Below are 25,324 nucleotides of genomic sequence, written 5' to 3'. Positions count from 1 at the left end.
TGAAAATAAATTGCATTAAAGGGTTAGTTCACCCAAAAATTAAAATAATGTCATTTATTACTCACCCTCATGTCGTTCTACACCCGTAAGGCATTCGTTCATCTCAGAACACAAATTAAGATATTTTTGATGAAATCCAATGGCTCAGTGAGGCCTCTATTGAGAGCAAAGCCATTCAAACTCTCAAGGTCCATCAAGGTACTAAAAACAAATTTCATATAACAGTTCATGTGAGTACAGTGGTTCTATCTTAATATTATAAAGTGACAAGAATACTTTTTGTACGCCAAAAAAACAAAATAACGACTTTTCAACAATATCTAGTGAAAGTCCAATTTTAAAACACTGCTTCATGAAGCTTCTGAGCTTTATGAATCTTTTGTTTTGAATCAGTGATTCGGATCTTCTATCAAATGGCTAAACTGCTGAAATCACGTGACTTTGGCGCTCCGATCCACTGATTCGATTCGTAAAGCTCTGAAGCAGTGTTTTGAAATCTGCCTATATATTGTTGAAAAGTTTTTTTTGTTTTTTTTTTGTGCACAAAAAGTATTCTTGTCGCTTTATGATATTAAGCTTGAACCACTGAACACACATGAACTGTTTCAAATATGTTTTTAGTACCTTTATGGACCTTGAGATTTTTAATGGCTTTGCTCTCAATAGAGGCCTCACTGAGCCATCGGATTTCATCAAAGATATCTTAATCTGTGTTCAGAAGATTAATGAAGGTCTTACGGGTGTAGAACGACATGAGGGCGAGTAATTAATGACATTATTTTCATTTTGGGGTGAACTAACCCTTTAAAGTCAACAGTAAAGGTGGGCAATTAAACAATCGATAAGTAACGCTTCCAACTCGAGTATAAACTGCAAAAGAGTATAAACTGCAAAATTGTAAAGTATATGCATCCCCGTACATATCTTTGATCTCCACTGCATACCTGAAAGCTGCTAAAATGTTGTCAGATGATAAATAATTTGTTAATGTTGACAGCAGTCTTCATCAACAGGCATTTTAACTTTCACTTTTTTGGTTTAAGCTTATAAAAAACTTTTAAATGTAATGCAAAAATATATAAAGAATATACTATTAATTAATTAAATATAAAAAAATTGAGGATATAAGGAAGGGTATGAGGGATTGATAAGTTTATGCATATGTAGCAGGTGCGCTGTAAAATATAATTGTTTTATAAATGCATGAGACTCAACAATAAAAGCATTTGCGTAGAAAAATGTTTAATAAAATGTAGTGTGATAAACAGCAAAGCAAACATAGTAGAACATATCAAACACAGTAAAAGTATTTTCTTCTTTTCACCCACTCCTCTGTCTTTTGTCTATCAGTTTTTCAGAGGGGATAGTCACGCCAGAGACTGAAATAGAAGGGAACAAGTGAGCGTTATAGCGATAAAGGCTGTGGTTTGTGTGGTTTGTGACTATCTGCATGTGTAAAAGGAAGAGAGAGAATATGTCAGTAATACCTCTGTGTGTACTCTGGGTCAGTGTTCTCTTTCAGAACAATGTCTTTAATCTCCTGCGGGGGATTCAACCCATGGAGCGCTGCCCTCTCCCATCTCTGCAGTCGACTGATCCCTAACACACACAAACACATACACAGAGGGTTTTTTAGTTGCACTTTATTTTACAGTACAGTATGTGCACTTTTAATGTACTTACAATGTATTTAACCAAGAAAGTACTTGAGTGATATAAGGTAAGACCTTCGTTCATCTTCGGAAGACAAATTAAGATATTTTTGATGAAATCCAAGAGGTTTTTTACACCCCCCATAGAAAGCAACATAATTACCGTCATTCAAGGTCCATAAAGGTATTAAAGACATCGTTAAAATAGTAAATGTGACTACAGTGGTTCAACCTTAAAGGGATAGTTCACCCAAAAAATGAAAATTTCAAATAATGTGAGTCAATGGTAACACAATTTATAAGAGTCAATAAACACGCACAGACAAATCCAAATTAAACCATGCGGCTCGTGACGGCACATTGATGTCCTAAGTAAGACACGAAACGATCGGTTTGTGCGAGAAAACTAACAGTATTTATATCATTTTTTAATACACCACTATGTCCAACTGCATTCATCACTCGATTCGTTTGGTCTGATCGTGCTCTGACAATGGCAGTGATGTCTAGCGCATATACTTCAATGAGTGCTAGACATTACTTCCATCGTCAGAGCGCAATCAGACCTCACTAAGCGAGTGCTGAATGCAGTTGGACATAGTGGTGTATTAGAGGTAAAAACTGATATAAATACTGTTCGGCTTCTCGGACAAACCGATCGTTTCGTGTCTTAGGACATCAATGTGCCGTCACGAGCCGCAGGGTTTAATTTGGATTTGTCTGTGCGTGTTTATTGACTCTTATAAATTGTGTTACCATTGACTCACATTATTTGACTGACAGATGGCAGCGGTTGGAGTTAAAAATCATCATTTGTGTTCTACTGAAGAAACAAAGTCACCTACATCTTGGATGCCCTGGGGGTAAGCAGATAAACATCAAATTTTCATTTTTGGGTGAACTATCCCTTTAATGTTATGAAGTGATGAGAAAACTTTTTGTGCGCAAAAACCAAACAAAAATAACTTTATTCAACAATTTCTTCTCTCTGCTGTCAATCTCCTACGCAGTTGATGTTGAAGACATATTGCAGCGCTTCTGTCTTCGGCTACTGTGTCAGCATCACACACATGCGTCATGGTGCTCACGTGAACAGCGTCGTCCAATAGTGAGCCGGTGTTCTGATGCAGAACCCAGAAGCGCTGCCCTATGTTTACAACGTCAACTGCGGAGACTGACAGGGTAGAGAAAGAAATTGTTAAATAAAGTCGTTATTTTTGTTTTTACGCACAAAAGGCGCTTCATAACATTAAAGTTGAACCACTGTAGTCACGTTGACTATTTTAACAATGTCTTTAATACCTTTCTGGACCTTGAATAACGGTAATTACGCTGCTTTCAATGGGGGATATAAAAAATCTCTTATATTTTATCAAAAATATCTTAATTTGTGCTCCAAAGATGAACAAAGGTCTTACAGGTGTGGAACAACATGAGTGTGAATAATTAATTACAGAAATTTAATTTTTGGGTGAACTAACCCTTTAAGATTAGGATTAGGGGTAGGTTCAGGGCTAGTACCTACCTTGTTATTACCCAATTACACACACATTCAACACTCTTTCAAATACAGATACAGACAAAGCTTGCGAAAAAAGAATTCAAGACCTTAAAGTGATAAAGCCAACAGTTTTCAGGGTTTTATATTATTGTGCTTCAGAAGCCACATGACAAATTCAGACATAAACAGCATTATGTGAACCGGCACAAAGATTAATTAAATTGATGATGTACCTGTGCAAGGTCCGAACCTACAGTCCAGATCAAACTTCTTCAGTTCTTGTAGATCTTTTTCTCTTTCACTCAGTTGTGGGGGTTCAGGATCTGATCAGTAATAACATGTTAATAAATGCTGTTACACAACTGGTGCATTTACATGGTCTTTTAAATAATATGCACAATTTAGAAATACAGTGGCATATTGCAGATTTCTGCTTTCATTTAAATATGCACATATACACACCGAAACAAACTGTCGCACCTGCTTTTGGCGGGGAAGGAGACTTGTTTCTCTTGCCCCCTCTCTTTGCCTTCTTTACAACCTTAAAGGTGTCGGTGATGAGGCCACGCTTAGGTGTCATATCTAAAATGAAATGATAGCTGGTAACATTTTACAGTAAGGTCCCATTATTTACGTTGCATATTAACTAACATTAACAATAAGAAATACATAGTTACAGTATGTATTAATCTTTGTTAAGTTTAGTTAATGAAAAAAACACCACCTGTTCATTGTACGTTCATGTTAGGTCATCTTTTGATTTTAACAATGTAAGGAAGTCATTCAGGTTTCCAACATGAGGTGGTGAGTCAATGATTCTTCATATTTGGGACGCAGTGCTCATTGAGCAAGATAATTGGCATGATATGAAATTAATTTCAACAAGTAAATAAGTAGCCTATGTGTAAAATGTAAACAACATTCGGGATTTAAACATTTTATTAAAAAAATATTGGTCAGATGCTGTCAAACGTTAGACAAAGAAACTATTATAACACAGTATAAACATAATTTTTTGTGCAGCATTCCCATTTTCAATTCAAAATAAACTGCATTAAAGGCGATATCTATTAATCGATCGATTGATTGAACAACAATGCTTCCATTTAGAGTATAACGCATCTGAAACATTGCCTTTGCATTCCCTTATATTCAAAAATCACAACATACCTGAATGCTGCTAGAATGTTATCAGATGATAAAATATTTGCCAGTTTTGTTGACAGCAGTCTTTATCAAATCCTTTTAACTTTCGCTTTGTGGTTCGATCGTTTACAAAACAGACTGGCATTCAATAGGAAGGGCGGGGCCACGCACAGAGCGTGATTGCGTCATGACGAACGCGTTACGTGAAGCTCTGCGCTCCGCTCATCTACACCACACACAGGACTCGGCCTTGATCCTCTCGCCGAATAACAGTAATACTGATTCAAATATCTCACATGTTTCGTTTTCTGTGCAATAAAATTGTTGGAAATAAACCAGTACAGCTAGAAATTTACTGTAAATTTAAAATAAGTCGTCCGTCACATGAATGCCGAATATGGTAGCTTTGCTAGCTCTAGTTATTTGTTTATAGTTAGAAGACAATTTACAGTGCATCTGCAAAATATTTAGATTCGCAGTTTTATTTTACAGCACTAATCTAAGTGTTTACATCCAAATCAACCTGCAATAAAAAGTGTGCCGCTCAGTGACATTTAGGAGCTTTCCTTCTTTGATAACACTCGAAATGTTGTCAAATTCATAATGCTTCATGCAGTGAAAAAATAAAGAAGCTATATGAGTACTGTATGATGTGTATTTATGATTTTACCCTTGCTGTCGCAGCTTTTGAACGTCACAGGCCCACTCTGTCTAAGCTGGAGTGGCTGACATGAGTGACACTCTGGAATTCAATGAAATTTATCAGGAGGTCAAGGGCACCTGGGTGAGTAGAGGCTGCAACAGTCTGGTGTGAAATCTGAGATGTTATTCTGAAAAAACACTGAGCAAAACGACTGACTGACCTTTCTCTCTAGAATGATGGCCGTCTGCGCTTCAGTAAGCAGACAGTGGTGTTTAAAAACAGTAAGACCGGGAAGGTGGACAGCATTTCGGTCTCTGAGCTCACTCAGGCCCAGTGGAGGAGAGTCTGTCTGGGTCACGGCATCAAACTGTGCTCCAGCACTGGCCACATCTACAAATATGATGGCTTCAAAGACACTGTGAGTCAGAGATACCAAATTCACTCAATCAAAATAGATCTGTTTGCTCCACCCTCCATCCTTTCATTCCATGCCTTAAATGTGCATCCATCTCTTTATGTACAGGACCTTGAGAAGATCTCAGAGTACTTCAAAGCCAACTACAAAGTGGAGCTGATGGAGAAAGATATGAGTGTGAAGGGCTGGAACTGGGGCACTGCTAAATTTAATGGTCAGTGCAGTTCTGATGCAACACTATTTCTGAGATATCTTGAATAGTGACCTTAATTCAACACTCTTAAAAATTAAGGTTCCAAATAGGGGATTTTGCAACAACACCATAGAAGAACGTTGTGTGGTTCCCAAAAGAACTTTTCAGAGAACAGAAAACAAAAACATTTTAATAATTTAAAGAACCTTTTGTGCCATGATAAAGTTCCATGGATGATAAATATTCTTTATGGATGCCAGTAGAGAACCTTTAATTTTAAGGGTGAAGTTTCTATGGTCTGTCAGATAAATGGTACAGTATTAGAGGAAGGACTTTTTATGCTGTATAATAAATAATAGAAATAATTAGTAGTATATGATATATAGGCAGATATTTTTTAATTATCGGCCGATACGTTTTCCTTTATGACCAATAATGTTGGAAGCGGGAGTTTCATTAGTTTACTTTCTTTGTTTAACAGTTCTGTCTAGATTAGTAGAACTGTTAAACAAAGAAAGTAAATGGTACATAAAAATATTATAGTGTTATTAAAGCATTATTAGCATTTAGTTATAATAGAAAGGCAAATACTGCAGTGCCCTCCACTAATATTGGCACCCTTGGTAAATATGAGCAATAAATGTGAGAATAAATCTGCATTGTTTATCCTTTTGATATTTGATTAAAAAAAATAACAAAATTCGAACCTTACATTCAAAGAAAAACACTTGAAAGTGGGGGGAAAATCATATTATGAAATAAATGTTTTTCTTTAGTTCACGTTGGCCACAATTATTGGCACCCAATTATTGCCATGTCCTTTTCCCAAGATAAGAGCTCTGAGATTTCTCCTATAATGCCTGATGAGTTTGGAGAACACCTGACAAGAGATCAGAGACCATTCCTTCATACAGAATCTCTCCAGATCCTTCAGATTCCAGCTCCATGTTGGTGTTTCTTCTCTTCAGTTCACTCCACTCATTTTCTGTAGGGTTCAGGTCAGGGGACTGGGAAAACCATGCTTCCTTTTGTGCTCAGTGACCCATTTTTGTGTTGGTTTTGATGTTTGTTTTGGATCATGGTCCTGATGAAAGATCCAACCACAGCCCATCATAAGATTTCTAGCAGAAGCGTCAGGTTTTTATTTTTTTATCTGTATTTGAGGGAATCCATGATGGCATGAATCTGAACTAGACCTCCAGCAAAAAAAAAAAAAAAAAAAAAGCCCACAGCATTAAAGATCCAGCAGCATATTTAACAGTGGGCATGGGGTACTTTTTATCCCTGTTTCCACCAAACCCACCTGGGTTCTTTTTTTTAGTTTCATCTGACCATAGAAGCCGCTCCCATTTGAAGTTCCAGTCGTGTCTGATAACTGAATATGCTGGAGTTTGTTTTTGGATGAGAGCAGAGAATTTTTTCTTGAAACCCTCCAAAGCAACTTTTGGTTAAGAAGCTGCTGTTTGATCTTTTTTTAAGTCTTTTTGACCCTAAGACTCAACTAATCTCTGCACTTCTCCAGCTGTGATACTTGCAGATTTGTAACATCTTTAGGTGGAAAATGGGGATTTGCCCTGATGGTGGAAATGGGGATTTTCAATTCTTTAGCTATTTTCTTACAGTCACTTTCTATTTTGTGAAGCTCAACAATCTTTTGTTGCACATCAGAACTATATTCTTTGGTTTTACTCATTGTGATGAATGATTAGGGGAATTTGGCCTTTGTGTTTCCTCATGTTTATTCTCCTGTGGAACAGGAAGTCATGGCTGGACAATTTCATGCTCCTAGTCACCCTGGTGCACTAAAAACAATCTAAATATGGAATATATGGAATATACTTCAGAGATATTTTACTCTGAAATTCTTACTCTGATATTTATAAGAATTTCTAGGGGTGCCAATAATTGTGGCCAACATGTATTGGAGAAAAACATTTACTTCATAATGTGAGTTTCCCCACACTTTCAACTGTTTTCCTTCAATGAAAGGTTAGAATTTTGTGAATTTTTTTCAATGAAAGATCAAAAGGACAAACAATGCAGATTTATTTTCACAGCCGCCTTTGCTCATATTTACCAAGGGTGCCAATATTATTGGAAGGCAATATATAAAGCTTTCTCATATACCAACTTTAAAATCATTGATTTCAAAATATGCTATGCAATATTCATTTAGCTACTGTCATATTCAATGTCACTGTACTTTAATATTGCAGACAGACATACTGAGTGAACTGTTGGTTACAGCGTTTACTTCTTTTTTTTATATACAATTTCTTTATTTGTGAAAAATAATATAATAGGATTACAGAATCATGCACTAGCTAAGTATAAATATTTTTATTTTACAGGTTATTTTTCATATTGATTAATTTACAAATGTTTTATTTCTAATTTAGTAAATATTACGTAAAAAAAAAATACATTTCATTACAGCAGTTGTTTTACATGTGTTTTTTACAATCTTTAAATAAAATTCTATGATATCATATATCAAAAAATCTATATCAGTTGACTACTATAATTAATAAATAAATGCATAATAAATAATATAAATAATGGAAAACTGTTAATAACTAAACCAATTGCATATTCCAGCTTTACAGTTTAATACACTTAGCTTGAAAATGTCTTTTCACTGCCGTATCTAAGTATTAAACTTTTTGCCCCTTTGTGGTTTTTCAGGGCCGTTGCTTTCATTTGAGGTGAATGACAGTCCTGCTTTTGAGATTCCACTCTCCAGTGTATCCCAGTGTGCTACGGGAAAGAATGAGGTCACTGTGGAGTTTCATCAGAATGATGACACAGAGGTATCCCTCATGGAGGTGCGCTTCTACGTCCCACCCACCACAGGAGACGAGGGTTCAGACCCTGTGGAGGTAAGTGTGTTTGTGTGTGTGTGTCCACACCTACCTAACATTGACCAGCAGATGGCGTAGTTTACCAAGCAACAATCATAACATGCCCCTAATGAAGAGGTTTTCAATCTTTTAGATGCTATGGACCCCCAGATATGATCTTCCTTATACAAGGGACCCCCATCCTAAAATTTAAAAGGCAGCTATACATTTTTGTGTATAAATACTGTGAAAAATTAATATTATAAATATGTAAAATATTATTTGGAAAATATATAGTTTCTTTTATTAGAAAAACATTTTTTTTTCCTACTCACAATAGTACTATTCAATTCAATTCACATTTGTTATTTGCATAGCACTTTTCACAATACATATCGTTTCAAAGCAGCTTCACAGAAACATGCATGTTTCTACATTACAATTTAGAGTAATGTCAAAAATGTACAATTCTAAGATAATACAAATCATGCAGTTAGCTAATGTTATGTTATAAATCATGCAGCTAATGTTATGTATTAATTTGGGCAGAAACAATGATGGTTGGTTGTGATCATAATGATTACAGTATAGAGAAAATTCAAATTCATACTATTGTTAGATGTATCATTTATAATGTAGAAAGTATTTATTTAAATATTATTTATTTTAATTATTTTATTGTTTATTTGTTTTGTTTTTTTGCATTTTTACATGGGTTTTTCTATAAACTTTTCCACAGACTCTCTATCACTCCCTTGCAGCCCCCTGGGGGTCCCCAAACCCCAGTTTCATAACCCCTGGCCTAAAGTACTACATTTCCCACATAAACCCCACTAAAACTGAAATATAAAATGAGGTTACAGCACTCCTCTCTGTTGTATTAGGCATTTGCTCAGAACGTTCTGTCTAAGGCAGATGTCATCCAGGCTACAGGAGATGCTGTGTGTATCTTCAGAGAGTTGCAGTGCCTCACACCTAGGGGCAGGTACATACACATTCACACCCGGATATTTACCTGACAATTTATTAGTTTTCCCTTTAAAATAAAAAGTGTGAAGTAGCAGCATATGATGATTTTTTGCTCTCTGTAGGTACGATATCCGTATTTATCCAACATTCCTCCATCTGCATGGTAAAACATTTGACTACAAGATCCCATACACCACAGTGCTCCGCCTTTTCCTGTTGCCTCATAAAGACCAGCGGCAGATGTTCTTTGTGGTGAGTGGGGCATCATAGTATGGTAAACAATCTCTGATCCATCTAAAGGGCTAGTTTTGGAGGGCTTTATCTTTTCCATTAATCTGTTCTATGTTGTGTGTCTGATTGTCTGATATAGAACCTCTGCATTATTTGTTAATAGCTGCAACCTCCTTTCTGTTTCAGATCAGTCTGGACCCGCCCATTAAACAGGGTCAGACCCGCTATCATTTTCTCATTCTTCTGTTCTCCAAGGAAGAGGACATCAGCCTCACTCTCAACATGAACGAGTGAGTGACAGCGAGAGAGACAGTAACATCGGTGAAGGTTGTGATGGGTGTGAGAAATAAACTGTTTAACTTTTTGCAGTTATGCTTAGCTGTATTTTAAGTGTTATGTCAGAAAAAAATGACTGTTCCTGAACAGGTGTTTCACTTCATCAAGGTCGATGGCACTATTTCATTTAGCAGATGCTTTATCCTTGGCAACTTACAGTACACTTATTACAGGGACTGTAACCTTGGAGCAACCTGGAGTTACAGGAATTGTTCACTTAAAAATGAAAATTCTGCTGTCGTTTGCTGATCCACTTACCCTGTGTTGCCATCCAGCAGTATCATTTTTCTCTCTTGTGTTCTGCAGGGATGAGGTGGAGAGACGTTTTGAAGGAAAACTTAATAAAAACATGTCTGGCTCTCTTTATGAGATGGTCAGCAGAGTCATGAAGGCCCTGGTCAACAGGAAGATCACAGTGCCTGGAAATTTCCAAGGGTAAAACACGTATACAAAAAACATAAATAATATACCAAAAAATTATACAGGAAATGTTAACAATTTTATTTTATCTAACAAAACAATATATAGCTTCTTTTACATTTTTTCTTAATATTATGTTTTTAAACATTAAATAGTATAGAAAATGCATAAATGTAATGAAATATACACCAAAAGGCCCTTCCTCATTGCCATTGAACCAAATCTTCCTGATTTATTTATTATTTTTTAACAGTAATTTAATCAAAATACAGTAAAAACAGCAATATTGTGAAATATTATTAAAATTAAAAAAAATATATATCTGATTTCTATTTTAATGCATTTTAAAACTTAATTTATTACTGTGATGCAAAGCTGATTTTTAGCAGCCATTATGCTCAGTGTCACATACTGTAATCCTTAAGAAATCATTCATGCTGATGAAAAAAATAGCTTTAAAAAAACTATTTTAAAAATATAAATCTTTTGTAACATTAAAAATGTCTTTGCTGTCACCCTTGGTCAATTTAATGCATCCTTGCTGCATAAAAGTATGAATTTCGTAAAAAAAAAAAAAAATCTTACTGACCCCAACGTTTTGAACATTAGTGTCTAATCAGCCATTATATAGTACAACATAATGTCTTTACAAATTTTGTGAGGTCTGTATTTTTGATCACTTCCATACCCTGATCACTTCCAGTGTCATTATCTCTCCCTTTCTTCCCTGTAGTCACTCAGGAGCTCAATGTATAACATGTTCATATAAGGCCACTTCAGGGCTGTTGTATCCTTTGGAAAGAGGTTTTATCTATGTACACAAGCCTCCGGTGCATCTGCGCTTTGAAGAGATCGCCTGCGTGAACTTCGCCCGTGGAACCACCACCACCCGCTCCTTCGATTTCGAGATTGAGACCAAGCAGGGCAATCAGTACACCTTCAGCAGCATTGAGAGGTACCCATAAGCCAAATGTTTTTCTTGTTCAATTGTCAGGAGCATAACTTTGTGGGAACTAGACCTTACCAGTAATGAAAAGACCAGTGTCCAGTATCCTCTTTAAGGCACTTCCTGCCATTATGTCCTTGAGCACTTAACCCCCATCTGCCATATAAAGTCTATGCTTTCTCTTTGTGGTTATTTTTTCTGCTTTTGTCCTTTACTGGAGTAAAAAAAAACCCTCTCTTTTAGTGACCTGACCCCTTCTACATTAGATGTTGAAGGGAAAAAAACAAAGCTACTTAATGCACATTACAGTATTTTCAGTTTGATGCACATTATGACTGAGTCAACACATTAAGGCATCGGTTGATCACATCACATTAATGTGGCAGAAACAAAACAGTTTTTACTCATCCTCATGTCATTCAAAACCTGACCCATTCACACCAATAACTAACTGTAACTATAAAGTTTCGCTCTAATTTTATATAAATAGGGAAGTCCACACCATAGCTATAAGGATAATGACACGGAGCAACTATTTCCAGCTGATTAATGATATAACATTGGCAGCCAATCAGAATCGCCCAACTTTACAGAGCTTGAGCATTTAAATGTGCAGTAAGCAATTTCTGGGAAACACTGTTGATATTTGAAATCAACATCCAAACAAAGACACCCCTCCCCTCATTGCTCCACACCCAAAATAACTAACACGCTATCCATGCCATGCAGTGACTAACAGCTGGTGCATCAGATTGTCCCGTTACTATAGCTAATGTTACAACAACAGCAGCATATCTTGGTTCTGTGAAACATAACACACAAAACCAACGTTACTCACATATCCAGGAGAAACAAAGTGACCTCTGTGTCTATTTTCAGGCCTTCCCAATCTCTCTAACTTAACACCAGCACTGGAAAGCTTTTTCAATATTAACATGGGTCCTAGCTCCTGCCTGAACATAACCTTTCTTCTTCCAATTATATTCCTCTGCCTTTTTCCTTGTAATATCTCAGCCATCTCTCTTTCTACAGTCGTTCTACAAATGTCCCACTTGCTCACTCTCTCTCATCCCCCATAATGAGCGTATAATCCTCCTACTGCTGATCGGTTGTGTTGAGTTGTGTTGTGGTGCTCCGTCTGATTGGTCTGATTCACTTCTGTCTCCTATTTATACAGCCAGGACTATGCACACACACACAGAACAGACATTTAGCAAATAATCACAAAATAGTTTGTTTGGGTGTTGATTTGAAATTTCAACAGTTTCTCAGAAATTGCTTACTGCAAATTCAAAAGCGGCAGATGACAAATCCTCGAATAAACAATTGTTGTGGACACTAATATAGTTCTTGTTCTTGGTGTGAACGGGCCTTAACTCACTAATAGAGTCTTTATCCTCTGTTTATTTTATATGTTCAATTTGTCTCTACCTTCTTCTTCAGGGAGGAATATGGTAAACTCTTTGACTTTGTCAATGCTAAGAAGTTAAGCATCAAGAACAGAGGCTTTAAAGAGGTACACCTACAGTCCTTCTTCTGTCCTATCAAGCAGCACATAATTTTCATCTTCATAGACATGTCCATAGACCCCTCACACAGTGGACGGACACTTATTCTACTCTTTGTGTTTGTGCTGTATGTCTGTATTGTGTTCATTTAGAAAAAGGTTGGTATTGCCCTGCGATTTGGTCTGGTGTCGGTGCTCCTATAACTTGCTTGCATGGTATTTGTTTGCGTGTCTCAATCACAACCCGAGTGTCAAAAGCGTTCTCTCTGATCTTTGAAGGCTTAAAGCAGATGTCTCATCCACCAAAAGGTGGCAAGGCTCACTGGTTATGATTTGACCAGGTGAACGCTGTGTTCAGATCACTCAGACTTTCATTATAAGACTGCAACAGTATTTCGTCTGAAATCTGTATAGAATTGATAAAAACATTGTGTTCTAGACAATTCTGTGTGCGATGAACACAGCGTTGCTCAAGGGTGTGCTTTTGAATGAGTTAACACTGATTGCTTTTATGAAACGTATGTGTGTGTGTGAGAGAGAGAAAGGCCGGTGAGGAAGGGAACATGAATGGGTTTAAAATCTTTGCTTGGAGAGGGCTTTCCTGTGTCCGCTTTGTTACAAGTACTAACTTTGCACTGACATGATGTTGGTATTGTATCGATATCATTTTGGTTTGTACTCAATCAGGGTATGAAAGGTAATGACAACATGTACAGCGACTCAGACGACGACCAGCATGATGCGTACCTGGAGCGCATGAAAGAAGAGGGCAAGATCCGTGAGGAGGCCAATGACAGTGACGACTCAGAGGGCGAGAGTGGTGAGTGGCGGCTCTCTGATCTTGTGTTTAGATGACCGGAGCAACTAGGGGTGGATGATATACCGGTAGACACATGCACACAATAATAGAAAATGATTTGTCAACCTGTAGAGATTTTGGACTATCGTCTCTATCACGGTAACACTCATGTGGCATTTTTTGTACATTTGTACTACTGCATTTATTTGTCCTATTGCTTTAATTAGATTATTTGTTCTCATTTTATTAATAACTATTTACATGTCTTCTATAAGCTTGAGGACTTTTTTATTTATGCTAGTTAGGCTTGAATTGGTTTTTGCTGTGATATCGTAATTGGTGTAGAGAATTGTGAAATGTTAATATTATCTAAAATGTTGGTAACTTAACTTTATTTCCAGGAAAAATAACTATATTGCAATATATATATTGTTATCATGAAATAAAATTACTCATAATGTGATAAGAATTTGTTTATATCACCCACCCTTAGGTGCAACTAAATTTGTGTGTCATAAATTACAACTGGCTTGGCTGAACAGAATACATTTTGTGTGAGACAAATTAACATTTGAATTGACTTTTTTTTTTTTTTTTTTTTTTTTCAGATGAATCTTTTAATCCTGGAGAAGAAGATGATGAAATTGCGGAGGAGTAAGAGGCTTTGCGTTGATTTGTTTGCGACAGCATAAAATAGTGGTTCTTGCTAAGAAAAACATCACTATTACTATTGTTCATACTTGAACATACTCCTAACCATAAGTATTAACAAAGTTGCAAAAAGCACCTATAAAACCACCCAGAACACCCTATCAATGACATTTGATACTGAAAACCAGTTATAACACCCTAGTGTTGTGACGTCAGGCACACTTACACATTCTTCAGAAAATGAAAAAAAATCTGATACCTAATAAAATCATATTTGTATGTGTCAGGTACGACAGTAAGGCCTCTGCCAGTGAAAGCAGCGCTGAGGGTGGGGACAGTGATGAAGACCGCAAGAAGAAACCAGCCAAGAAAGCAAAATTTGTAAAAGAAAGAAAACCACGCAAGAAAGAGGTGAGAAACAGAGAAGAGTGAACCGCCAGTGACCGTTAGGGTTTCTATAAACTGTTTACTTAGTACAAGTACTTACAAATTCAGTGCTACTTTGTGTAATCTTGTGTGTAGAAAAAGGCAAAGGATAGCAGTGCCCCCAAGAGACCAATGAGTGCCTACATGCTCTGGCTGAACGCTAGCAGAGACCGCATTAAATCAGAGCACCCAGGCATCTCTGTCACAGAGATCTCAAAAAAAGCTGGAGAAATGTGGAAACAAATTGGCAAAGACAAGAAAGAGGTGATGCCTCAGATTCTTTTCTCCTTCTAATGGTCTTGGTACACTTTAAACTTGAACTGATACTTGTGTCTTGTTCTTTCCACCAGGAGTGGGAAGGAAAAGCAGAGGAAGCAAAGAAAGAGTATGAACGAGCGATGAGAGAGTACAAGGAGAGTGGTGGAGGATCTTCAGGCAGCTCAAAAAAGTACTCCAAATATTCAAATAGCCTAGTGCTGCGGCTTACTAGTTAGTCAAAAATGAAAAATCTGTAATTTACTCAGCATCATGTTGTTCCAAACTATGAGGTCAGCATTAATAATTGGCCATTTCTCACTCTTTTTTCCCACATTTCTTTCCTGAAGGGAGATGAAAAAGAAAGGAGGGAAGAATGAAGAAAAGAAGAAAAGGAAGTCAGGTGGTGGGAGGGAGAAAGAGAAGGAGCGAGCAACAGGCAACGACAGCTTTAAAAGTCGAGAGTTCATATCCAGTGAAGAGAGCTCATCAGAGTCAGAAAAAGGCAAGGGACGGAAGCGCAAGGTAACCCACTGACACACACTTAACAAAATTGCTTATGCAGTGGAAACAGTTTCATTCAGCAACATAGTTACAGCAAAAGTATTTTACATAGTACATAGTTTAGACAACCTATGGCACGCATGCCAGGAGGGGTAATTGCTGACACGTGAGCAAAAGCGAGAGAGGTGTATGTATTTCTTTCAGGTAAAGTAACTTTTACCTGCATACAGATTTACATTTTGAGGTAATCATTTCTCATAGTAACATAGCTTGTTATATTTATCAAGTATATTGAGTCCTATTAAACATTACACACACATCAAAATGAATGTGATGCATGTGGAAATTCAGTTCATGCGTACCTGGTCATGTGTTTTCTCTGACTGGATAGCTATCCAATTGTGAAAAGACCAAAAGAGAGGGTATTTTTTTCATATTCCAGATAAAACTGGACAGATTGCATGTGGTTGTTGAAGCCACAGATGTAAATTTTACTCCTCCTAAAATGGTAAAAACTAAACATGTGAGAGTGTGCTTCCGGTAGCCAAATATGACAGCGCTACTGCAGACACCTCTCCGATTGAGGTCTCTGATCTTGAAATTTGCTGTTGATAAATAAAATGAATCTTGCTTTCTTTGATGTGAACTACATTAAATTTGCATATAGCACAGGAATTGAAGAGTAGAATTATATTCGTTTTGCAGAGACACATTTATGTTGCTAAATGTAAATGGAACAAAACGGATAGATATCTGATCATTTAAAATACATGAATGACCAGATGTAAATAGGCCCATTGGAAATCTGTTCTTTGAAGTCTAATTATACCTGAAAACATACAAACTAAAGGATTTTAACAAATGTAAAACAAATTTTATGAAAAAATTTTTCAGAAAAAAGGTTCTGCACTATTTCTGTGTTCTATGTCTATATTTAAAATATGTTTATGCAACATTGCATTTTTAATATTTATACATATGGGGGGGTGGGGAGACAGTTTTAACTCAAACTTAAAAATGGCACTTCATGAGAAAGAGGTTGCCGACCCCTGGTTTAGAAGTTTGGTAACTTTATAGTTGGGTTTTCAGAAATTACATTAAAACATTAAAACTACATCCTCCTGGGACCCAGGAATAGAATTTTGTCCTCTGTAGTGGACATAATATTTTAGTGAATTTCTCTGACATCAAACATGCCACCGTTTTAAGTCTGGATGTCCTATAAAGAGCTCATTCAAGGCTTTGCCGTGATACCAAATGTTTGGAAGTTTCACCATGACAACAACTTTTCCTTGGTCTTTTAATATGACTGACATTAATTATTTCATTTTTTTTTAATATATTACATGTTTTAATAGACAAGGAAACAACTGTTTTGATATATTTATAGACAGAAAACTTATTGTTGTTATATAGCTCAATATATTTTTTTTTGACTGACATGATTAAATGTAACACTCTTATGGAAATATGATAATATTTTGTAATTATCATTTAAATCGGATTAATTTTCAAATTGTTTGTTATAAATCGACATCTCAGGAAAATGTTAAGGGGTTTCAAATCAAAATGTGACTTTCTGTTACGAAACAGGACATTGATTTCATGCATGACCTCTGTAGAGGACACCGGGACTTAAATCATGTTTATCAGGCATTTTGAGAGACACAAGTGAAGAGCGAAATAAATTATATATCAGTATTCCTGTTAATTATTAGATATTATTATGAAAATGTTGCCAATTTTTTACTCCCATTATTACACTTCTTTTTTCGTTACATGTTGCTCCAAGAACACATTAATATGCAAATTAGATACAGCGAATAGATGTATTGTATTGAATGGGAAAATCCATGTATGGCCATTTTACCCTCATATTGCATAAAGTAAAATGGTATACCGATTCATTCTGTTCTATCTTTAATAACATAGTTGAGAATAATCTTTAAACAAAATGTTGAATCCTGAAAAATAAAAATTGATTGGTAAATTAAAAAAATCCATTGTTTTTCCCCATACATGTAATTTAATGTCATTTTATTTTTTAAACAACTTTCTCCTGGTGTCCACTACAGAGAGCCTAGCATAAAATATGAATAAAATAAAAAAAATTTCTTATGCTCTAAACAATGTAAAGATGTGAAAAAAATACTAAATTCAAAAACTTTTTTAATATGTAACACAGTATGTATTACACTAAGGCCAAATAGAGAAGCCATGTGTGGCAATCTAAGTACACCCTTACTGTTTCCTTAGGAATTAAGAGGGTAAGTAGCAGTCAGGCACTGCTAATCAAATGCCCTTGATTAACTGATCATCAGCAAGTGTGAGCATCTCTATAAAAGCAGAAGTTCTGGCAGTTTGCTGTTCTGGAGCATTCAGGTGTGTGTTAACACAATGCCAAGAAGGAAAGACATCAGCAGTGATCTTAGAGAACAAAGTCCTTTGAACAGACAGAGTAGACGATACCAAAGTGTAGATGTTTGGCTATAATGCACAATGCCACATTTGGCGAAAACCAAACACAACATATCAGCACAAACTCCTCATACCAGCTGTCAAGCACAGTGGTGGAGGCCTGATGTTTTTTTTTTTTTTTCAATGACCAAGACGAGACAACACCAACTGCATTAAACAATAACTGTGACTATATTAACATCTTGATGAAAAAAGACAAGTCTAAAATTTAGTTAAAAAATAAAATCTTGACCATAGTCAGTCTTTGTTTTTGTTGTATAAAAGAGGAGACATAACATTACAGACTGTTTTTAACAAGCCACTACAAGCTTTCATGCTATGAGCTCATTCTACTTTGATTTGATGTTAATAAAACAACAAAAGAAAACAAGAGAAACATTCACTGCTCTTCACTGAATGCGCGTCCTGACAGGTCTCGCATGCGCAGAACTGACCATAAGCACAAGCTGAAATCTTCAAGCACACCAGGGGTGGAGTGAGGGGGTGGCTTCTGGGCTCCACCCTTGCTAGTGGCTCCTGTCGGTGGTTTGCCTCGTAATCTAAATGGAAATAATGTTAGTACTCTGACAATGTTGAGAAACTTACAAATATTATTCTCAATGTTGAGAAATCTAAACTAAACATGAAAATTGGTAGAGTTATATATATAATATTATACCTGTTTGAACACTGTCCTCTCCTCGTGGTCATCCATCTTAGACAGCTTGCAACTATCGAATTGATTGTATAAACAGGCATGACTTATAAACACATGCAAATTACTGACTTTTATGACTTTTTTTATTGTCCCGAGTACACTGAATCCTTGGACTCGGTTGGACTCAGGAACATTTTTAGAGTCCCAAACGCTGGAGTCCGAGTAAAAATGCATCCGAGTCCGTGACAGTTCCAAGTTCGAGTCTGAGTACCCCAACTCTGCTTATCCGTAAAGGTGTCGCATAACCTGCTTTCTGGGAAGTTTTATCAATAAATTAAATAACTGCTGTAAATTACCGCTGTGATTGTGCTTTGGGCCAATCATAATGTTCATATGGAGATGAAATGATGACTGTTTACAGTAAGCTCCGCTGCTTTTAAATATGCACTAGATGGACATCTTTGACCGTTGCGCCACATCTCGCAGCTTTTTCAGCATGTTGCGCTCGAGACCCTGCCTTCTTTTCCATTCATCAGTGCTGCGGCTCTGCGGTCATATAATATTTTTAAAAGCAAAAACGCTTTGTTTGATCATCCCCTTATGACTCACTCAGATGTCAAAAAATGTTGTTAAATTGAACTGATGGAGAAACTAAACCGCTTCTCCTCATGCGGGCGAATTAAGACAACGGCGCAGCATTTAACCCCTTAGCATAGTATTTGTACCACGGGTGGTACAGTGATTTTTGATGACTGACGGCACAATATTTACTGGTATTTTGGAGCTGATGTATGAACGGTCTCTTAACTGTAAAAAGCCAGAATGCCGTTGTGTGAACAGCACATTTATGTATTTAACAGTAAAGTCATTCTGGTAATTTTATAGTAATTTACTGGGATTACTGTGTGAAAGGCTACTGATAGCATGCTAATGCAGTTATTAGAGAGAAAGAGATAGATATTAAGCATGTGAATTACTTGAGTCTGTGCATCTCTCAACAGTGTTCGGCAGCAGCGTCTCTACTGATGGCAAAACTGTATGTTTATCTGCTTCAAGAAGAGCCGTTATTACCTTTAAAGTCCCCCTGTAGTCAATAATTTTATCCCTTAAAACTCATCACCAATCTTCATGCTTTAAAATAGCTTGAATGTAACTCTACACCCTTGCCTCATTTAGTATACGTGGTTCTATGAATATGCTAATTAGCCCCGCCTCCTCTCACTCGCACCAGCTCAGAGATCCACTCTTTGATGATCACACATTGACGTGATTGGCTACAAGGTAGTTTGTTGTGACGTCAGAAACACCAGCGATTTCAAACCGCGTCTTTGATTCACTGCACTTTTAAGGAGAAAATACTCAGCAATGGTGTTGACTGATGAATATGCACATGGTTTGTCTTAAAGCACATTAAACGTATAAAAAAAACATTAAAACCTTAATTTTCACTTTTTTATTATTATTATTTATTTATTTTGCATGACCTGACCTGACCTGGCCCTTGATTCTGAAATAAGTTGACTGATGAAAATATTGAAAAATGTCTTTAATAAAAACTAATTATATAACATCCATTAACAGTTATTCTACACAAATACATAGTTAACAGCACAGTAACAAAAAAATACTGTAAAATAAAAAAATCAGCTTTGTGATGTTAGCAATATGGACCAGGTGTCTGTAAATCCCTCCAAAACTCAACTTGGTCTTTCAAGCTTTGTGTCGTTGTGACAATGAGTTTTGAATAACGACAGAGGTTATATCTGACAGGGAAGACATTGAATAGGCCTTTTTCGGGTGGGTCCGTCAGAGCAATTCCTAAATGCTTCATGCATAGACCTAAAAACACATCCTCTATGTAAACCGGTTTGACAAGTTGGGCTGCTTCAACAAGTTTTCTAGCCATGTCTATAGAGAACACATATCCAAAGCCCAACACATAGGGTGGATATAGAAATGAGGAATAAACTTTTTTTGGAAGATACCATTTAGAACGGGGGTTTCTCGTTACCAGTGCAGTCCTGGACACACGTCCAGTCATATAGTTCTGCTTTGGTGCCGACAGAAGCATATTCGCTAAGTTTTTCACATTGAGAAACACATCCGAGTCTACCTTCATTGCGTAGGATGCACTCTGACAATAGGCAGACAACCATTCTAGCATTACAATTGTCTTAATGGTGAGATTGTAGTAACTGTCCCAGAAATCACTTTGTAAAAGGTCATGATATTTCTCGCTTTCCTGCAACAAATCTTCTTGAAGCTTTCTATTGTCTTGTGAAATGGGCAGACCTAACAGAAATAATGCAATCACTATCTTGTCCCCCACTATCCTCTCTGTACCCCACGTTGAACGGACGGCTTCCCGAGCAGCCGTATTGCTTGGAGCTACTGGTATCATCAATACCACAAAAGCGTTTTCTTTCTGGCACTTCTCTGGCTCATTCATAATAAAACTATACTTGTGTGGGTAAGCCACATAATATGACTTATTGGTAAAAGGGTCTGGAAGAAATAGTCCAACAGCTGACATCCAGGTTTCTGAGATTTCATTGCCGAGAATGTAGTAACACAGGAACAGGATTGGCAAAATGATGAATATGATACGTGAACGAAGAGATCTGTAGCCACCATTTGATTTCCATTGACTAAAAAGAGAAAACATGTTTGACATGTCTTTTGGCATGTCTTTGTAATGTCGCATTCAGATAAATACAGGTTTGTTGTCATTAATACACACAGCAATTTGTTATTCCTGATAACATGCAACAATTAGAGTTACAACAGTTCCAATAAAAGATTTCTGAAAAGATTTCGTATTTTCGCACATTGAATCGTTGTTAACTATACAGTACATTTTCTACAGTACAGATTATAACTAAAGTTATTTTATGCCTTCATAATTCAATACACAGATTAAAACAGAAAAGACCAATTAAACATATCAAGCTAATAATGTTGCACTGGTACTTTACCGTCTTTGTTTGCGGCATTGCACCATATTTCTGCTGTTACTGGAATTTCAGAGGCATTGTCAAGAACTGGCATCCCATGACAACCGTTCAGGGGGAGTGTGTGTGTGTGTGTGTGTGTGTGTGTTTGAAGTGTTGCGAGTCAAACCTTTTTCTTTATTTTGCATAACCAGTTCCACCCCTTTGCCACATTACAGACATTAAGCAACCAACATTGACCATTCTGATGACAGAAGGAAAAAAGCAAATCTTTTGTCATGAACATTATTGACGATATATACATGTAAACATAGAAATATAGGTGTGTCTTTTGAAACACTAAGCAGACCATTTAAATAGAGTTCCCTGAGATGATAATGTTTTGTTCACAAATGACAGTATAAATTAGTCTTCTTTCAAAAAATCTCTTACCCCTGTTTTCACAGACAAGGCTTAAGCCTAGTCCCAGACTAAAAAGCATGTCTGAACTGTTTTAACTAAAGGCAACTTGCACTGACACATCTTAAAATATGTCAGTGCCATTGTTTTGTCTCAAAATGGACACCAGTAATGTTTTGTTTTAGGCACGTTTATAAGCTACTTAAATGCCTTAATTGAATTAAAGCCTAATCCTAATCACAATGTCTGTGAAACCAGGCCTTAGCATGACTTCAGTTAATCCAATATCTTTAATTATACTAACTTATTGGCAAATCATATGCCAGTTAAGTCAGTGAATGGCTTCATGTTGTTTAGATGATTGTATTTAAGCTCTGACTTTCACTCTGTTCCTTTATGTTTTTGTTTATGTTTGTTTATATGGTGGTTGCATTTCTTTACTCCTTTTGATTCTCCTGAGTATTTCCTAGTCGGATTTTGATTAAAGACTGTTTTTGTGGATATTCCTTTCACCGTGCACTTCATTACAGCCACAAATGTGGCAATTATAAGTGAAAAACATAGAGAGACTGAACGCTAAATAAATAGAAGAACATTTGAATGTTACTAAAATAGTACAGGCATACACTAACAGGGATGGGCAGTATTTAAAGGGATAGTTCACACAAAAATGAAAATTTGATGTTTATCTGCTTACCCCCAGGGCATCCAAGATGTAGATGACTTTTTTTCTTCAGTCGAACGCAAATTATGATTTTTAACTGCAACCGCTGTCGTCTGTCAGTCAAATAATAGCAGTGATTGGGAACTTCAACTATAACAGTATATAAAACTTGCTTAGACAAATCCAAATTAAACCCTGCGGCTCGTGACGACACATTAATGTCCTAAGACACAAAACGATCGGTTTGTGCGAGAAACCGAACATTATTTATATAATTTTTACCTCTAATACACCACTATGTCCAACTTCGTTCAGCTTCCTGCTAGTGAGGTCAAAAAACGCGTTGTGATGACGGAAGTGATGTCTCGCCCATATACTTCAATGAGCGCGAGACATCACTTCCGTTGTCAGAGCGCGATCAGACCTTACTAGCCGGAAGCTGAACGAAGTTGGACATAGTGGTGTATTAGAGGTAAAAAATTATATAAATACTGTTCGGTTTCTCGCACAAACCGATCATTTCGTGTCTTAGGACATCAGTGTGTCGTCACGAGCCGCAGGGTTTAATTTGGATTTGTCTATGGAAGTTTTTTCGACTCTTATTGTTCAAGTTCCCAATCACTGCTATTATTTGACTGACAGACGGCAGCGGTTGCGGTTAAAAATCATAATTTGCGTTCGACTGAAGAAAAAAAGTCCTCTACATCTTGGATGCCCTGGGGGTAAGCAGATAAACATCAAATTTTCATTTTTGGGTGAACTATCCCTTTAATTTACATGCATTCGAAATATAAAATACTACCTAAAACTACCTAAAACTCAAGAAACTAAACATAACCATAACAATTTAATCATTAAATCTAGTTTTATAGTCTTAATATGAAACATATATTTGTGTGTCTGTGTCCAATTTGTTGTGACTTCTTATCTGTGACATTGATTTTTTTTTTTTTTTGTCTTTTGTTTTTGATCATAGCTTTGATTCACTCTGCTATTATAAATTATAAATTTGGGCCCATCCGTATTCTGATTTATGCTGTGCTTGGTTTACGCGTCCTTTTTTGAATTGATAATTTTATAGATTTTATTTTCCTTTTTTAGTAGGTATACTCAGCGGGTATTTGGGACAAATGTATTAACTGTATTCATTGTCTCCCTGTCATTCTCTATTCCTGCTACTTTTTATACAGGGGTCTGATGATGAAGAGGAAGTGGTCAGCACACCGCCAAGCTCTGAGTCGGGCTCAGACTGAAAGACACTAATGAGAGACATAAACAGGGAGGAGTGAAAGAAAACCCTTTCTTATACTTTCATCATTTCAGTGTACATGACCTGATGAAATCCTGATAGTACACTCATAAACACTTGTGTTTATACCTTTGGTAGTGTTGACTTGTAATGGATTAGCTCACCAAAAAATGAAAATTCTGTCATTATTTACTGACCCTTACAGTATGACATTTCAATCCTGTATGACTTTTTCTTTCTGAATGAGGACTGAAGCTTTCAAAGATGCAAAGGCACCATAAATGTGTAATAAAATTAGCACATACAACTAGAACATTATATTCCAAGTTTTACACAGTAGTTTTGTGTGAGGAACAGCGAAATTATTGTTCACTGACTTGACATTTGGCTCAATTCAGAAGAGAAGAAGGAATGTCTGATTTGTGAACAAAACATTCTTTTGAGATGGATCTTTTTATGGGCTGATCCAGTTCTCAAATAGGTTTAAATGTTTTTCATGAATCAGAAACAGTAATTCATACAGGTTTGGAACAACATGAGGCTAAACTATTCCTCTAAATCAGTGTGTATTCATTTAATGTTGTCCTGTACTTGTTCAGATCACTATGTTTATCTGTTTGTACAGAGATATTTTACAGTGCTGCTTTCTAAACAGAATCGAAACTGCATCTTTGACGCATCTATTGAGCTTGCTGTGTATTCGCATTGAATGACAGTTATGAAACACAAAACAATATTTTTTTTACATTTGTATTCACCTTAAACTTTGGTTTTAATCCGAGCTCGATGTTTATTTTATACAGTATTATGAAATGTTGTTTAGCGCACACATTACTAATTGTACACATTTGTTGATGCATTAAATAATCTGCATTTTAAAAATGTTTTATTGTTAAGAATTTTTTCGAATAATTAAAAGTAATCATATTATGACATATATCCTTTTCTCATTCACCTGCATGCTCATCAATACTCTGGAATGTAAGCGGAAATATTGTGTGGTTTTTAAGATAATGCACTTGTAGAGGCATTAAAAGAATTTAAAAGAAGTAAAAGCCAACAAGCCCAACAACTGACAGCCTGCTAATGGATATAAAACATTCTGGAAAGTGTATCGTCCTCCTTTCACTTTCAGTTGTAAAGCTTAAGAATTATTATGTGAATACCAACATCACCACAACATTATCATGTTCACATGTATTTTGTGATGTTATGGAGGAAAAAGAAAACAACACATTGATTAATAGTCTGTTAACCCATTAGGCAAATACCAAGGGCACCATCTTTTTGTACTAGTTGCAAATTTCCAAAGCCAATTTTACTTGGGACACAAGTTATGACCCCCATTAAATCATTGCCTTTTTTCAACATTTTGTCTCACAAAGTTTCTACAAATATGACACATGTATCATATTTTATGTTGTTTACAATGTATCTATAATCAAGTGCTGTCTGGGGCCTGTTTAATTAGTAGCTATTAAAAGCTACACATCTAATTTTTTATTAAAAATA

The 25,324-nt window shown here is 36.3% G+C and overlaps 3 protein-coding genes and 1 long non-coding RNA gene across 9 annotated transcripts; 1 reads left to right on the top strand and 3 right to left on the bottom strand.

The window, feature by feature from the left end:
• Positions 1–1,231: 1,231 nt before the first annotated feature.
• On the bottom strand, positions 1,232–5,302 carry pold4 (DNA polymerase delta 4, accessory subunit). Of its 6 annotated transcripts, none has more exons than XM_067402699.1 (6): positions 5,163–5,300; positions 4,970–5,041; positions 3,616–3,735; positions 3,387–3,476; positions 1,488–1,599; positions 1,232–1,379 (listed from the first exon to the last, which is right to left on the bottom strand). In XM_067402699.1, exons 3-6 carry the CDS (start codon positions 3,731–3,733, stop codon positions 1,355–1,357), a joined length of 345 nt encoding a protein of 114 aa, XP_067258800.1. In that variant the 5' UTR covers positions 3,734–3,735; positions 4,970–5,041; positions 5,163–5,300; the 3' UTR covers positions 1,232–1,354. The 6 variants fall into 6 exon arrangements, with proteins under 6 accessions (XP_067258800.1, XP_067258803.1, XP_067258799.1 ...); XM_067402702.1 differs by having other exon boundaries at positions 3,634–3,735; XM_067402698.1 differs by lacking the exon at positions 4,970–5,041 and having other exon boundaries at positions 5,163–5,302.
• Positions 4,450–25,285, top strand: ssrp1b (structure specific recognition protein 1b). Its single transcript, XM_067402695.1, has 18 exons — positions 4,450–4,571; positions 4,984–5,083; positions 5,175–5,360; positions 5,466–5,571; positions 8,236–8,429; positions 9,275–9,375; positions 9,482–9,611; positions 9,777–9,880; positions 10,233–10,361; positions 11,080–11,301; positions 12,736–12,808; positions 13,487–13,619; positions 14,207–14,252; positions 14,537–14,660; positions 14,772–14,939; positions 15,026–15,123; positions 15,281–15,455; positions 23,754–25,285. The coding sequence occupies exons 2-18, from the start codon at positions 5,030–5,032 to the stop codon at positions 23,814–23,816; spliced, it is 2,106 nt and encodes a 701-aa protein (XP_067258796.1). The 5' UTR covers positions 4,450–4,571; positions 4,984–5,029; the 3' UTR covers positions 23,817–25,285.
• LOC137031620 (uncharacterized) lies at positions 9,887–12,728 on the bottom strand. Its single transcript, XR_010896588.1, has 3 exons — positions 11,371–12,728; positions 11,035–11,283; positions 9,887–10,345 (listed from the first exon to the last, which is right to left on the bottom strand). It is a non-coding gene; the product is annotated as an uncharacterized lncRNA (long non-coding RNA).
• On the bottom strand, positions 18,931–22,537 carry LOC137031618 (beta-1,3-galactosyltransferase 2-like). The gene has a single exon (XM_067402696.1). It carries the CDS (start codon positions 21,251–21,253, stop codon positions 20,207–20,209), a length of 1,047 nt encoding a protein of 348 aa, XP_067258797.1. The 5' UTR covers positions 21,254–22,537; the 3' UTR covers positions 18,931–20,206.
• Positions 25,286–25,324: the final 39 nt, after the last annotated feature.

This window comes from Chanodichthys erythropterus, chromosome 12, assembly GCF_024489055.1.
Source record: "Chanodichthys erythropterus isolate Z2021 chromosome 12, ASM2448905v1, whole genome shotgun sequence".
In the NCBI taxonomy this organism is placed as follows: domain Eukaryota; kingdom Metazoa; phylum Chordata; class Actinopteri; order Cypriniformes; family Xenocyprididae; genus Chanodichthys; species Chanodichthys erythropterus.
This window is presented reverse-complemented; position numbering and strand designations above follow the sequence as displayed.